Raw genomic sequence first — 15,675 nt, 5'->3', positions numbered from 1 at the left:
CCTACTGGCTAGAGCACAGTGCAATCTTGTGGTGAAGGGCATTAATTTAGAAGTCTTTGGAGTCTCTGGCTGTTCAGAGGAAACAAATCCATAACTGGGGTGGCATAACTGGGGAGTGCCGCAAGATAACACATCTCCAAGTAGTGTTAGTTTAAGGAGTTAAATGGACTTTTAGAGCAGCAGGAAATGCTGGATTGTGCAAACACAAATGCAGTTGCATCGGTGTAAACAGGAAATATTGTTTTGGCAACACTAGCCCCTGGAGTACTATGTTGCTCTTCTTCCATTTAACCATTCTAGCTTAGGCAATTGGTGTAAACTCCCTAATTCGGCCCCATCAGTTGCACAGACCTGACCTTGAGGTACCATTTAGTCATAATAGGATAGTTCCATCTCTGTGGCCTTAATCTCTCTGCTATGACTGGTGATAAGGATTCTAGTAGCATATCTTCTTGCCCACTGAGACCACAAGACTGAGACCGCATGATTCACAACATGTAATGGATAATAAGCATTTTCAATCACTGTGGGTTAGGGTGACCTGCTGGATATAGAACAATGCTTTATAAAGACGTGATCTCTTAGTAAATGTGATTGTTTTCTTTTCTTACACACACACATGTGAACATTTGTTTTACAGACGAGATGGAAAAATCACTAGAAACGAGCTTTGTCGCATTTTAGATTGTTTCCTATTTCAAATAAATGATGAGGAGTTGCAAGACCTAATCAAGCTAATTGATCCAGAACACACTGGGCACCTCAGCTACCATAAATTTTTAGACTTGTTTGAAGAAAAGGAATCTCTAGTAAGTGATCATCAATATTCGTCTAAGACTATGCTTTTCTATAAGGGCTATAGCAAAGTATCAAGACACTTCCAAGTAAAACCTTTTGCAGCTTTCTTTTAAGTTACAATATTGCATATGCTTTTCAGCAATGTACACCTACATAATCTGTATTTCTGGATTCTTTTGATTCTGATGTATATACTAGGAAGCAAGTTCACAGTTACCTGAGGTTTTTGGAAATGCCCCCTTGAATCCAATTACAATATAATTTACACATGTATAGTGGTTGTGGAACAGATACCATTTCATAGCTGTCAGTTGTTTCCCTGATATTTTGCAGAAGACCCTTTTATTGTTTTATCTATTATTCTTTATAACAATACATAGGTTATAAGATATGTGATTCCCATAGCTTGAGTATTTTTGTGGGTATGACTTCGAAAATTGTAGTGTTTTATAGTCATCTTTTAATATTTTCCTTAGAACCACTCATTGTACATGTAGTGAGGTTGTATGCTGTATCCTGTGACCGGAACTTCTATTCAGCATGTCATTTTCTTTTGACAGAGATAATACTGTCAAAGTTTTTGTTAATGAATTGTAGTAAGAAATGGTCTAATCAACAGTTTCCATAACTGCTTTCTAATATCAGAATTCTTCATAATTTTCTTTAAAAATCACATTAATTTGACAACTGTATAAATTTTTATTTAGTTCTTGTCTTAGGCTGGCATAACTAATGTTCCTGTAAAATATCAAAGGAACCCAGCAGTGTCAAGAGAGGCACTAGATACACACAAAGAGGTTCCTATTGAACAGTCTTGAATGGCACATGTTATTTTGAGAAAAGCTTTGATGTAGCAACTGAAATAGACTGCATTCCATTCTGATGGCGCCAATGATAGATATTTGATTCATCAGCTCAGGTCCCTTCCACCTATTCTTGAGTTGAATAATGGTCTTGCTGAGAGTCTGGGACATACTTTTTATAGTTATAAAAGTGACATCATGGATGGGGGAACACAAGTATGGCAAAGGCTAAATACAAATAGGTCTGAAAATTAAACAGAATGTACAAATGAATCTGGATTCATTAGTCTGGATTCATTTTAGAGGTTCCCAAGTAGAGGTGAAATGCCTGAGGAAGTGTTGGTAACAGAAACACAGTTCAACATGGCCACCCTGGGATGAGCTCTCAGCTGGGATCCTCTGACAACAGGACATTACCCTGCTAACTAGCATTTCACTCTCAAAGAACACTGAAGAGTAGGCAATTATGGCCCCTGCTGTGGCTGTTTTCTTCCAAACTGCTAGTGAAAACCCACTGGAAAGAAAACTTCACCATTGTTGTTAAGGATCCATCCAGTGACCGTGGACAGACGTGTGAGAAATGCTACAAGTGCCCTTAAAATACTCCAAAGGACACAGACATGCACAGCCAAAGAAGCACTTCAAAAATGGCCAAAAACACTTTGAAATGATGCTAAAAATGAGGAACATCATTGAAACCCTTTTTTTGGAAGCACTTCTTGAAGCAGCTATTTATTTATTTGTTCCTCCAGCATCCCACAGTACTCTACTTCCCTCTCCCTCCATGCGGGCGGAAGTGGGATGGATAGCCATTGAGCACCGTGCTTTGTGCTCAGCTGTCCTCAGAAATTTCCAGAGACTGGAGATCAAGAGACATGTGGGAATTCCTGCTCTCCAGCCCTCTGGCTGGACAGAATTGCTGTTCATGTCTTCATGTCTCTTTTGAAGTGCTCTTTGTGCAGGAAAATGGGCAGAACAGAGCAGTGGCTGCATGTATGTAAAGCACTGGAATCCAACATATGCAGCGCCTGTCCATGGCCATTGGCTCCCTGAGTGCTGCATAGTTGGTGGAAGAGTTCTGCAGCACTCCATATTGGCCCAACCCCTGCCAAAGAGAGATTCTCAGGGGGTACAACCTGTGGAGGATATTTTTTTCCAAAATGCTGCTGTGCCACTTCCTTCCTGAATGCTGGAATGGTCCCTTAGGGGTTGCTACAGCCATGTGAATGCTAAGAATAAAGATGAACTTTACACAAACAGACCATCTTCTGGCTAGCTCCCAGACTGGGATAGGTGAAAGCAACAGAAAGCAACAGAAAATCACTTTTGTCCCCACTCAGATCTTGCACTGAACAGAACTCACTCAGGTTTGAGGGTGAAGCCCAATTACTTTTTAAAATTAAGGTTCCGTATTTATTACATCTCGATAGCTCTTGTTTTAAATGTTCTCAAGCTGCAAGTAAAAATTTGCTTTTGTAACTGCGGGTGCCACAAATTGATCCTGAACTACATTTTATAGACCAGTTCTACTCTCAGTTGTACCTGTTTTATCCTACTGTCTTCAAATAAGGCCTTCTATGACAGATGTACAACATTCAACTCTCTGAATGGCTTTTGCTCTACAGGGCAAAAGGAGGGGAAACAATCAGCAAACACTTTCTTTTGTCATTTAGGTCATTGGATATGACTTGGAATTCAAAAAAAGGGGCTGATCTGTCATGAGAGGTGCCATTCTTCCATAGTCACTTTACAGAGTAAGCAACTGGGAAGTGTACACATTGATTGATATTGTACACAATTTTGGAAACATTACGCTAAAAACGTTTTAATTCAAATAACATTTTTTTTAATTAGATGGGTCATAAATAGCTTAATGAAACAAAACAAATTAAGAAGCCAGCTTCTCGAGTACTACCTTGGGATACTGTAATTAATAATGAGGTCCATTTTCAGTAAGTGTTGACTTTCTGTTTTTAGGGTGTTTTCATTTTACTTCACGATTACCATTATAAAGCAGTGTAACCTGAAAAACTCTTTTATTTTTGACATCTCTACATTTGCATGTCAGATAACATCACAGAAAATTGGAAAGATTTCCACAAGGCTCTGCAGTTCCATGATCCTAAAAACGCTGATATTATTAGCAGAAATCACCTCAGAAAAATTTGATGGGCCTATTGTCCTTCTTTGTCTGATGAGCAGTTTGCAAAGTAAGTTGCTGTTATTTGAATACATGTGACACTATTAATTTTCCTTCCATATTTTACTTCCTCTATTTTTTAAATGATGAGTCTGGCCATTAGGATACTTCAACTTACCCCAGCGCTCTTTCCTACCCAGGAACATACACTCTAATATCTATGAATCTATGAATCTATGAATAAGCTTGGAGAGAATAAAGACACTAGTCCTACAATGGATCAACTTGCATCTCTTGTTTATTTCCATGGAAGTTCCATGCATGGAAATATGCAAGACTTGGCCCATAAGGTTCAGAGGACAATTTTAAATGTGAGATAGGCCCTGCATGAAGTAGAAATTTGATGCACTGGAAACTTTGTCTCATAAACAATATTCTGTGTTTCCAAAGAGAAATTCAAATACCCATTTCCATTCTCTTATTGTAAGATTCTGTGGTAGAATCCTGTTATAAAAAAAATTTCAACCTTGGTTTAAAGAAAGTGGGACATAAGATGACCAATTTGGGTCTTATTTTGAATATTGACTGACTTCATCACCACACACATGTGATCATCAGATCTTCCAAATCAGAATCATCAGACCTTGTAAATCAGATGTGTGTATAGAATCAAAACCTCTAACTTGCAAAAAGTGTGGATTGTATTAGGCAGGGTCATAACTAGGGTGGGGTGACTGGGGCAGCTGCTCTGGGCTCTGATTTGCACGGGGGGGGGAGTTTAAAAACAAACAGCCAGTCACATGGCGGCAACTGGAAGTCACCATTCTTCCTTGTGATGCAGCTGCCCAGGGCACTTGGCTGCATTGTTTTCCTGCTGGTATTACATTTTTTATTGCCATGGCATGTCAGTCAGGTTATAACTGGCTCTAATTTGATCTCCAATGAGCTGTAAAAATTCTTTACCTACAGCCAGTGAGTCTCAAAGAGATGGAATTCTTTCCTACCTTTGAAAACATAATAGGAAAATCAAAGAAATCAGTTCTAATCTGAACCTTACCACCCAGTGTCCTGCTGATCATTATAAGTGAGGAGCAAACATAACATAATCAATAGGAAATGGTTTTTGGAAAATAATCTTTGATACTAAAATATGAACGAGCACAAGCGTGTTCCCTAAAATCAAATTCCCTGTGTGTATTTTCCTTTCTATTAATTTTTTTTTAGAAAAAAAACTTTTGGTGCCCTTCATGGGGTTAATAACAGTCATGTACCTACTTCCCTACACAATGGATTATAAATACGTCCTTTCAGCATCAGGCAATGTTACAGCTCAGCATTGCATGTTCTGTACTCACTGATAACCAATCATGAGAAATTAATTATCCTTTTAGCTTTATTCATATAGTTCCCTATATAATGTTTTTACCATTATGTTCAACCATTATTTGTGGCGGTGAAATCTACAGTCAGACAAGAGTATGAAATTACAATGAGTTTGAATTGGAAAATGATTTCTACCTGAAATTCTATCATCTTGTATCAGAGGAAAAAAACCCCAAAATTATTTAAGGAAAGTAGAAACCCACGTGAAGAAGGAAAGAAAGAAAATAGTTGGTAAGGGCTTAATCTACTGTCACTGCAGTTGGTGGGCATCAGTCAGTGCAGGTCAGATCCAGCCCACAGAGCCATATCATTTGGCTGACAGGGCTCTAAGAGGGGCTTGGAATTTGAGGAGCTAGGTCTATGTCTGAAATCCAGGGTGTGGAACCCTGTTTCTGATGTGTTGCAAGCCGGGGGGGGAGTCCAGCCTGGGGAGTTGTATAAGTTTGACACTCCTGCCCTAAAGGGATCCTTGGAAGGGGCTGAACACTGGGGCTATCATGCAACAAAGCAAAAAAGAGTTGTTTAATTTTAATTCTGCTGCCAGTCCCACTCAGTGGGCCTACAGACATACTTAAATGATGCAACTGCTGACATGAGTAGAGTTAAGCCCATGTTTATGACTTCGTTGGATTGAGACTACAGGACTCAGTACCTTGCAGGATCAGACCTGTGTCACACAGGTTGTAGAATAATTTGACAGAGGCAGCCTGATAACAAGATGTGCTTTAACAAACAATCAAAAGTTTAAAACAAAAAAAAATTCAACGCCTCCCACCTCCCCCAGTGTTTGAATGCAGTTCTGGAGGGTGCTTCTAAGGCTGCTGCAGAATCTTTATAAATTAACACCTTCCAGGAATCTCACTACTAGTAAGAGACTATTGAAATATATTTATATAGTGAACCATACTTCAGTCCAAATCTGGGGAATTGTTTCTATCCAGAACAGCACCTAAATATTGTGTTGAACTGGGGCCTTCGATAAGACGGAAATGCCAAGGAGCACTTTTTTTTGTTAAGGAATAAATGCAATTCTTTTACCTAAATGAATGGAAGATTTACATTCACTAATTTATTGACTGCCACATACGATCTATTTGACTGGGAAAATGTTATGATTTTTCATTTAGGTAAATGAATATAGAGACTGATTACATTTGAAATGGCTCATCCACCAGTGAAAACTTGCTTGGAAAACCTGTTATAGAAATCTACCTTGAAAGTTAACAGATTATATGTTAGCCTTGATCTCTACATATATTTTTCAGCCATGGAGTTAATTTTAATGTTATGTCTTATTTAAGATCATCCTGGAAATATATTGTGGGGAAAGATTATGCAGAGAAACAGTGGATGGCACTGTTCATTCACAGCTCTAATGTGGTATGGGATGCCAGGTTTAAAGATGCAGTATTTTTAAATAATAAGTAAAATATAATGGACTCCTTTAAACATGGACAAATTGAGCTTAAACCTGTCAAATCTGTGTTGGAGAAGTCATAATCAGACTGAGGATTTAACTCAGGTACTTTGGGACATTGCATGATGCACAGGTTTTACACAAAGGTGATGAAGGGACTAAATTACATTCTAAATTCCAGTGGTTTGGCCACATCAGTCTAGTTTATTTTAAATGATACTTAGGGTCTTCATTTATAATTGGGTGTTTGCACTGACATGACTCATCCTGAGGCACTTGAGGACAATTCTGCTTTTACTGAGGCAGAATGGTTGGCATGCCTCTCCCAGATGGCTTTATATAAGATGACATTCAGACTGAGGAAGAGAAGGGACAATTTTAAGGCCACTTCGAAGCCTTTCTATAAATTATATTCACAAGGCAGCTCTTGTTCCTTTAGAGTTTGTACCCATTTTCTGTGTGCAGAATGCACTTGCTTCAACTGAGCTAATCTTAGATGATGCTATCAATGGCTTCTTCTTTTTCATGTCTTTCCTTTCCCTTTCTGTCTGTTTCTCTCTCACTCTCACTCTCTAAAATAGGGGAGCAGATTAGATTTAATAAAACAAAATAAAAGGTTTTCCTTTTGATTGATTTTTCTTTGAGGGAAAGCTATATCTGAAGTTATCACAGGTATGCTTTTTTCATGAAGGACACAAAAAGAGTGGCTGGAGAGAATGCTGTGCCTTTACAGTGCAGTGCAGTGCCTTTTACCCAAGAAGCCCCTACAGTCTGAAAGATATAAATTAAGTCTGATAAAGCTAAAGTGAGCTCTGCAAGGTGTTTGGTGTTATCCCCATTTCACAGATGAATTCAACTGAAGCACTGAAAGATCACATAGGGCAGGATCCTATTTCACTTTACATGCTGCATAACTGCCCTTTTTGGCATTTATTCAGTTTGCAGTCTTACTTCACAGGCGATGTAGGCACGTAAATGTCAGTGCAGTTACCCAGCATGCACCCTGCATTTAATATTCAGTGGATAAAATAGAGGGAGATTAATGGGGTTGTTTCTGTCCTATTAGCAACTATGATCCCAGCTAAAACCTAAGGTCCCTACCCTTTTGGGTTGCATCCATTTTACTGAGCCACACACCTTCCAGCTCTTTCTCTTTCACCTAGCCCCACAGATCTCCCTCCAAATTCAAAAGGCTGGTAGTTAAAATACTGTGATGGGAAATCAGAGATGTGGGTTCAGACCCCATCATGGTGAGGGGATCCTATAATCTGGGTCTTCTGCATGCTGGGCAATATCCCAACCACACAGCTATTGGGCTAAAATATGGGAGGGCCCCCTTCTCCTCCTCTAGTATCTAACATCCCCTAGTTATGGGTTTTGCTAGGTAGAATGTCACGATGTACACTCATCCAGGGCAGGGACACATGGAGCTGTGTACCTGCCTAGCCATAGAATAGTTAACTGAACATTCCTAGTAGCTGTGTGGACATTTATGCATTCACATTGTATTTGAAGTGGGACTACAAACTGCATGTAAGTGCCAAAAGTGGCAGTTACATGGCTGGGAAACTGCCTTTGGGTGCAGAAAGTGAAATAGGATTCTAGCCATAGTGAGTGAAGTCCTGTGTCCTTTCCTAACTACTAGATACTAGGGCTGTGTGAGGCTTTGGCCCATGCTTTGGATCCAGAGAAGCTTCAGACACCTTGGCATCTGAAGCAGCATGTCCAGATCAAAGCGCTGGCTTCTTTAGGCTTTCCAAAGCTTCGGAAAAGCTTCGGAGCCACCTCAGTGATCTGGCCATAGGGTATAATGGGGAATCAATGAAATATCTATAACATTGTTGTTTTTTGTCTGATTTGGATGAAACTTGCAGGGGTAGCCTCTGCTGAGAGCATGAAGTTTGCCATGTTTCAAGAAGATCGGTGCAGGTGTTTCTGGGAAACTGCACCCTACATTCGTGAAAGCAAAACTCATGTCACGTCTGTGTTAAGCCACAGTGGGGTGAAAACTGCAGGGGTGGTGGCCCCGGTGAGGCCACAAAGCCTGCCAAATTTCAAGGTGATAGGTGCAGGGATTTGGGGGGAACTGCACCTCAAGTTGCTGATAGGCAAAACTCGTGACATAGGTGACCATGTGTGTGTTAAGGCGCAGTGAGCTGAAAACTGCAGGGATGGTAGCCCCTGCTGCAGCCATGAAGCCTGCCAGCTGTCAAGGAGATAGGTGCAGGGCTTCTGGGTTCTGGGGTCCTGCTCCTCTAGCTGCTGACAGGCAGAACTCGTGACATGGGTGCTCTGACTGTCTCTGTCTTGTGGAAGTCGACTGTCTGTATTGATTATTTCCTTTCAGTCTCTGATTTTGTATGTGTTAATGAGTTAATGAGCAAGGATTAACACCTACAAAACCACAAACTAAGGAGAGGAAATAATCAATACAGACAATCAACTGCCCCAAGACAGATACAGTTGCACAAGCACCCATGTCATAAGTTTTGCCTGTTAGCAGCCAGAGGTGCAGGGCCCCAGAAGCCCCTTGCACCTATCTCCTCGAAAGCTGGCAGGCTTTATGGCCTCACCAGGAGCCACCACCCCTGCAGTTTTCACCCCATTGTGACTTAACACATAGACCTGACATGACTTTCGCTTTCAAGAATTTGGGGTGCAGCTCCCCCCGAGCCCCTGCACTGATCTTCTTGAAACTTGGCAGACTTCATGCTCTCAGCAGAGGCTACCACCCCTGCATGTTTCAATCCAAATCAGACAAAAAACAACAAAGTTATAGATATTTAATTGATTCCCCATTATACCCTATGGCCGGATCTCCAAGGCGGCTCTGAACCTTCAGAGCTGCTTCGGCCAGATCAAAGCAGGAACACGGTCCAGAGATCCAGATCAGATTGCTGGCATCTGAAGTGGCTGGATCTGAAGCCTGATCGAATAGCTGCCTAATTGCACAGGCCTGCTAGATACATACTGGCTCTGTATGGGAATAGACTATCATTTTGCTAAACCATACCTTACAATGCACATTATATATTATTCTCAACTTTGTAGATTACTCAAACTATTTCCAATTATATATTTTTATCCAGGCTATGCCATAACTTTCTGGATATTTCTTCCAATGGGCTCCTTTATAAGATGCTTTTGGATAGCTTAGGAGTTGCAGTTTTACCTGGTGACTTAACTGGTATCAGCACACAGATATGAAAGGGAAGTCAACAAAGAGAAGAAAAAAAGACAAACAGATCTTTTGGAGAGGTACCGTTGATTCCCTTTTAAAATATCAGATAGATGATTCCCTTTAAAAATATAATAAGAAAACATCAAGAAAGGATGAACATTCACTCTACTTGTTTAAGAGAATGTACTGAGCTGAGTTCTCAGTCCAAAGATACAAAACCCCTAAAATGTCGTACAGCCTCCAGTGTATCACATCAGGAGAGCAAGTGCATGGATCGTTTTTCAAAGATTTTTGGACTCCGGTGAGAACTGGTGAGCTCTCCTCACATGTTTCACAAGGGGCATGTCTCAGCACATCATTCAAGTATCTGGATATGTTTTCCTCCAGACAGCATTTGAAGTGTAGGCTTATGAATCTCCATGGAATCACTGAGGCTTATAACTCATCTGTTGGAACTGAGTGTTCTCAGTGCTCCATACATTAAGTCTGAGCTGTATGCAGTGGCTGTCAGTAGCTGCAGTCATCAGCCAATTCTGCAACACTGCATGCTTTTTGGCACTCACTTTACTAGGATATTTCAGTCACCAGCTCATCTTTTCTTCAGCTACTGGATGATTTTGTATAAGAACCAGGAAAATCTGTATTGGGGTGATTTTACTTCTCAGCCCCCTTCAGCCCCAAATAAACATTTAGTTTAAAAAACTTGAATTGTCTGAGATTGGCATAGATTTCAGGAATGTCATCAGATCTCTCTGACTCCACCTTGAGTCATCCATGACTCTTATGCTGCTGCCTGCTTGGCAGTACAGCTTCTGTGGGCCCCTCTACCTATTTCTAATCTCAGGGATACTTTTCTAATGGGGGGGGGGTGTCTACTAGCAAGGAAGGAGCTTAGTTGAAAAAGTACTATATGTGAAAACTATTTCACTGAACATAAGAGGACAAAATGTGTCTAAGTCTGGCCCCTGCCTGGACCTACAGTGAGCTCTTTCTAAGATCTGAGGAAGGCAAATGTAATATAAACTGGTGGTTCTCAAATTTTGAACTCAAGGCCCTTCTCACTCCTGACCTGCAGCCCCTTGGCCCTGCCGGTTCCCCTCACTCCTGACTCACAGCCCTTTGGCCTTCCTGGTGCCCCTCAGTCCCAACCCAGTCCCCCATTCCTCCAGCCCTGCTGGTGCCCCTCACTCCTGACCCATGGGGGTATAGGGCAGAGGTGGGGGGCATAGCCCAGCCACCCATGCTGCCCCCCATCCCACTTTCCCTCCAGCAGTGGAAGGAAGTGAAGGCAGCATGGACTCACCTCCCCAGTCCATTACTCCTCTCACCACTGGTGGTGTGGCTGGCACAGGGGTCTTGGCAGCAGTGCCAGCAGCAATGAATCTTACTGCCCTGCTCCATACTCCTGGACCTGGTCCCTCTGGTCGGTCCAGACAGACTACAGCCCTGTGACCATGGTGGTCACAGAAATCAGGAGGGCACATGCCCCCCTACCCCCTTGACATGTCACCTGTGCCTCCCCTGCTCCAGTTTACCTGGAGTGAGCTGCGGGAGCTGCTCTCCACTGCTGCCTGATTTCCACATGCATGTGCACATGTGCACACATGCACATGGTGCCCTCTACCATATCATCATCTTCCCACTTCCCCAGTTCCAAGCAGCTCCTTGCTTCTTTAAAGGAGCAGCTCCTTTAAGGAAAAAATCTGCATTTTTCAGGGAACCTGGTGGCAGCAGCAGCGGTGGGTGTAGCCCAGGGTGTGGGCTGCCCCAGCTGACCTTGGAGGTCACAATTGTGCCAGATCTGCAGCCCCAGTGACCCCCTGAAACCTGCTCATTGTCCCCCAGGGGAACATGGACCCCCAGTTGAGAACCACTACTATAGACAATGAGCAAAGGCAACTTGACTGGGATTTAGAAGGCCTGGGTATGGATGACAAGAACTAAGTATTACCATTGAGGTGTCAGACTGTCTGATGAACTGAAAATCAAAACAAAGATGACCACTCCTCAGCTAGATGTTTAGAATACAATCCTGTTCTTTCATGTCTTGAAACTCTATATAAACAAGAACAGGGTGCATATTACATACCTTTGTACCCTTGAAAATGTTTGATCTGTGTTTCCCATTGAATTTGCTTAGTCCCAAAATGCCCAGAACCTATGACTGGCCATTCTATGTAAAGCTTGTATATTCTACCAGCTTATCACTATTAGTACTGGCAAAATAACTTATTTTCACTTTCATTATGCTTTTCAGTGTTTCAAAAATATTTCACATAATTTTCCTTGTGAACCACTAGTGATGCCTCAGTTAAGAGCAGACACTGTTTCATTAAAATATTTTAGTGCTAGAGTTAAAATTTTAAGATCATCATCAAGTTTAGGGAGTTCTGTAAAACTCACTTAATAAATCTATAAAAAATTAGATGGTTGAATAGTCTGTATTTTGCTCATACCTACATATGCTCTCAGACTCTACAAAAATAGTTGTTTTAACTTACTTTTTCATGGAATATAGTAAATCCATAAAAATGTGAAATCAATGCAAGTGGAACATCTTAAATGCAATTTTATTTAATTTCTCATCCGTCTTTTCCTTTAAAAGTTATTAAACATTTAATCCTGGTTTATTTTAATGGTTTGTGATGAAGACCACAGCATTTCAAAGAAAACATTATACATTCCAGGTTGGGGGATTTTCTTTTAAGGGCTGAGAAAGAAAATTCAAATCTAGTCTTCCCACATAAGGGAAAAATGAAGATGACATATGTATCTTCCAAGAAATGAGATATAATGTTATATGAAGATACACTATGATCCTATGTACAAAACAGCACTGATGGCATTTCTTAAGGCCACTAAATATTACACCCTTCCAATAGCTGATTAGGCACCATTAACCTAACCCAGGGGTAGGCAACGTTTTTTGGCCAGTGTTGAAAAAACCACAATGCCTACCTTGGAAGCTGCCAGAGTGCCAGCATGCCAAAAAAAACAGGACGCACTGCATATTGGTATATTTAATAGTCATAAATGTTGTCTTTGTTACTGTATACTTTTTTGTTAAGCATGTTACAGAGAGAGAGAGAGAAGAAAAAAAGAGAAATAAGACAAAGAGGAGAGAGAAAAAGAGCAGAGAGAGAGCCAGGCCCATACACACACACACGCACACACACACACACACACACACACACACACACACAGAACCACACATGCACATGCGTGCGCACGCGCGCACACACGCACACACACACACACACACACACACAAAACCACATGTGCACAAACACAAAGAACCAGAACAGACACACGCATGCACACACACATCCAACACCAGACACCTGTGTGCACACAGACATACAGAACAAGAGGCAGACAAACACACACAACCAGATGCATGGGTGTACAGAGCCAGGCTGCTGGGCCATTGGACAAAGTCCAACCCAACAATGACCTGGGCCTGCCAGAGCCCCTGTGGTTCCCTGGGGGGCCAGCCCCCGGGCTGCAGCATGGCCAGTTGAGGCCCAGCCCAGAGCCTGCTCATCAGCCCAGCCACCCACTCACCCCGCACAACTAAGCCCACAAAGGTGTGGTGCTCCTGGCAAGGGGCAGTGCCAGCCTCATCCCAGTAGTGGGGCTGGGCCAGTGCTGGGCTTGGAGTGGGTGGGAATTAGGCAGGCTCAGCTGCAAGCCCTGCTGCAAGCAGCCTGGGCTCCATAGTTGGCAGCAGCTATCCAGAGCTGGGGCTGGCTACAGTCAGGAGGCTGCAAACAGCTGCATGCGTGCCTCAGAGCAGATAGTGGCCTGAGGCAGCACAACCCCGGCCTCTCCCCTGTTGCCAGCACAGAGCTGATGACTGGGCTCTAGAGACTGGAGAAGCTGCTTGTAGCCAGCCTGGGCTCTGGGCAGCTATAGCAAACAGCAGGTAGGCTTCAAACAGCTGCGCTGGGCTTCACAGCTCTGACATCAGCTCCGTGCTAGTGGTGACTGCGCGCGCACCTTGGAGCAGACAGTGGGAGGGCTGTGCTGCCTCAGGGGATTGAATAGCAGCCTTCAACTCCCTGCAGGGGGGTTGCAAAGAGGATGGAGCTGGACTGTTCTCAGTGTGGGCAGATGCCAGGACAAGGAGCAACGGGCTCAAGCTGTAGCAAGGGCAGTATGGCTCTAACCCCGCAGGTTGCATTAGGAGCCCTGCCAGTGTCCCCCACATCCACTGCCAAGTGCAGCCCTTCTGCCTGAGGGGCCCGGGCTCTCGGCAAAGGGGAGTGACAGAGAGGGGAGTACCCTGCACACCAGGGCTGTGCGCGCCATTCCGGACTGGGGTTGTTTGCATGGTGCTGTGCCAGAGTGACTGGGTACTGCAACACGTGAGTGGAGGGGTGGCAAGCAGGCCACCCGCACAAGCTGCACAGGATGTTGTGCTGCTGCTGCCAAGCCACGCACTGCTGGCTCCCAAACAGAAGCTCCACAGTGATTCATTTCAGACCCTGGCAGCTCCATTATAAACGGGCAATGGCCAATCAGGACATGTGGGGCCGGTGCAACCCTCTCCCTCCCCTGCAACTTTTCAAGTACCGCTGGGGTGCGCGTACCCCAGGGGACAACCTCCATGTAGCACTGGGGTGTGTGTGCCCTGGAGGACAACACCCGCCTACAGCACGGTCGCATCGCATGGTGCTGTGAATGTGAAGGGGGTGCATATACCAAGCCCATGGCTGTCCAGCCATGAAAACCTGTTTGTGGTGTGCTTGAACAGTGCCATGAATGTAGACATGGTACACATCAGTGTCGGAGACACCCCCCTGCCTGCAGCAATGTGGCTCCACCCAGCACCTCGGCCCTGGCCCTGCCCACCGGGACAAACGGGCACAGGCTGCCCCACCATCTGCACTCCCACATGTGCGGCTGCGCCAGGCCAGACACATCCCTGCCCCACAGTGGGGGTGTCCACATGCTGGGGTCCCTGGAGCAGGGGCCACAGGCACTCACCGCGGGGCACTGGGCATCCTCCTGCCTTGGACTTGCATGGGTCCCTTTCACGTGTCACCCCAGAAATAAACCTGCCCCCACCTCATCTCCCCGTGGGATGCCCTGCCCTGCCCCGGAACACACTTCGTGCTGAAGCTGAAGCTGGAGCAGGCAGCGGGCTGAGCCTGGGGCGGTGTCAGCGAAATGATCTCCGACTGGTGACTGCACATGTACCTTGGAGCAGGCAGCAAGGATAGGGGCCTGGCCCTGAGGCAGTGCAGCCCTCCCACTGTCCTCTCCAAGGTGCACGCACAGTCACTGCCAGCACGGAACTGATGCCAGAGCTATGGAGCCCCACACAGCTGATTGCAGCCTGCCCACTGCTTGCTGTAGCTGCCCAGAGCTCAGGCTGGCTACAAGCAGCTACACTGAGCTTCGGAGCCCCACCATCAGCTCTGTGCCGGAAGTGGGGGAGAGACCGGGGTTGCGCTGCCTCAGGCTCCTTCCACCGCCTGCTGCAAGGCATGGGTGCATGCGCTGGTACAGAGCTGATGCCAGAGACTGGCACAGCTGTTTGCAGACTGCATGCTGTACCCAGTCCCGGCTCTGGGTAGCTACTGCCAACCACGGAGCCCCGGCTGCTTGCAGCAGGGCTTGCAGCTTCCCATTCGCCTGCTGAAAGCAGCCCGGGTTCCATCACTGGCAGCAGTTACCCAGAGCTGGGGCTGGTGGTGGTGTGCCAAGCAAAATGGCTGCATGTGCTATGCTCGGCACTTGTGCCGGAGGTTGCCAACCCCTGACCTAACCTATATCTCCTTTAAGTCTATGGAAACACTTGCTAAACACATGGACGTTAGTTTGGCCACATGATAGTAATTTAAATATTAATAAATAAGATTCCCAGATGATGGCATCTAATTATCCAGCTTGAACTGGGAATCAGCTTCCATATGTGGATATCTGGGGTTAAGTATCTTGCATCAGT

The 15,675-nt window shown here is 44.3% G+C and overlaps 1 protein-coding gene across 1 annotated transcript in view; it reads left to right on the top strand.

The window, feature by feature from the left end:
- The window catches only part of EFCAB6 (EF-hand calcium binding domain 6), a 208,210-nt gene that overhangs the window by 94,310 nt on the left and 98,225 nt on the right, over positions 1 to 15,675 (top strand). Inside the window, exons 7-8 of the mRNA XM_059726207.1 lie at positions 641 to 809; positions 3,804 to 3,811. Of these exons, the coding sequence (XP_059582190.1) occupies positions 641 to 809; positions 3,804 to 3,811 (177 nt within the window). The remainder of the gene's footprint in view (positions 1 to 640; positions 810 to 3,803; positions 3,812 to 15,675) is intronic.

Source organism: Alligator mississippiensis, chromosome 4 (assembly GCF_030867095.1).
Source record: "Alligator mississippiensis isolate rAllMis1 chromosome 4, rAllMis1, whole genome shotgun sequence".
Lineage (NCBI taxonomy): Eukaryota > Metazoa > Chordata > Crocodylia > Alligatoridae > Alligator > Alligator mississippiensis.
The sequence above is the reverse complement of the archived record's forward strand: the minus strand, read 5'-3'. Positions and strand labels throughout refer to the sequence as shown.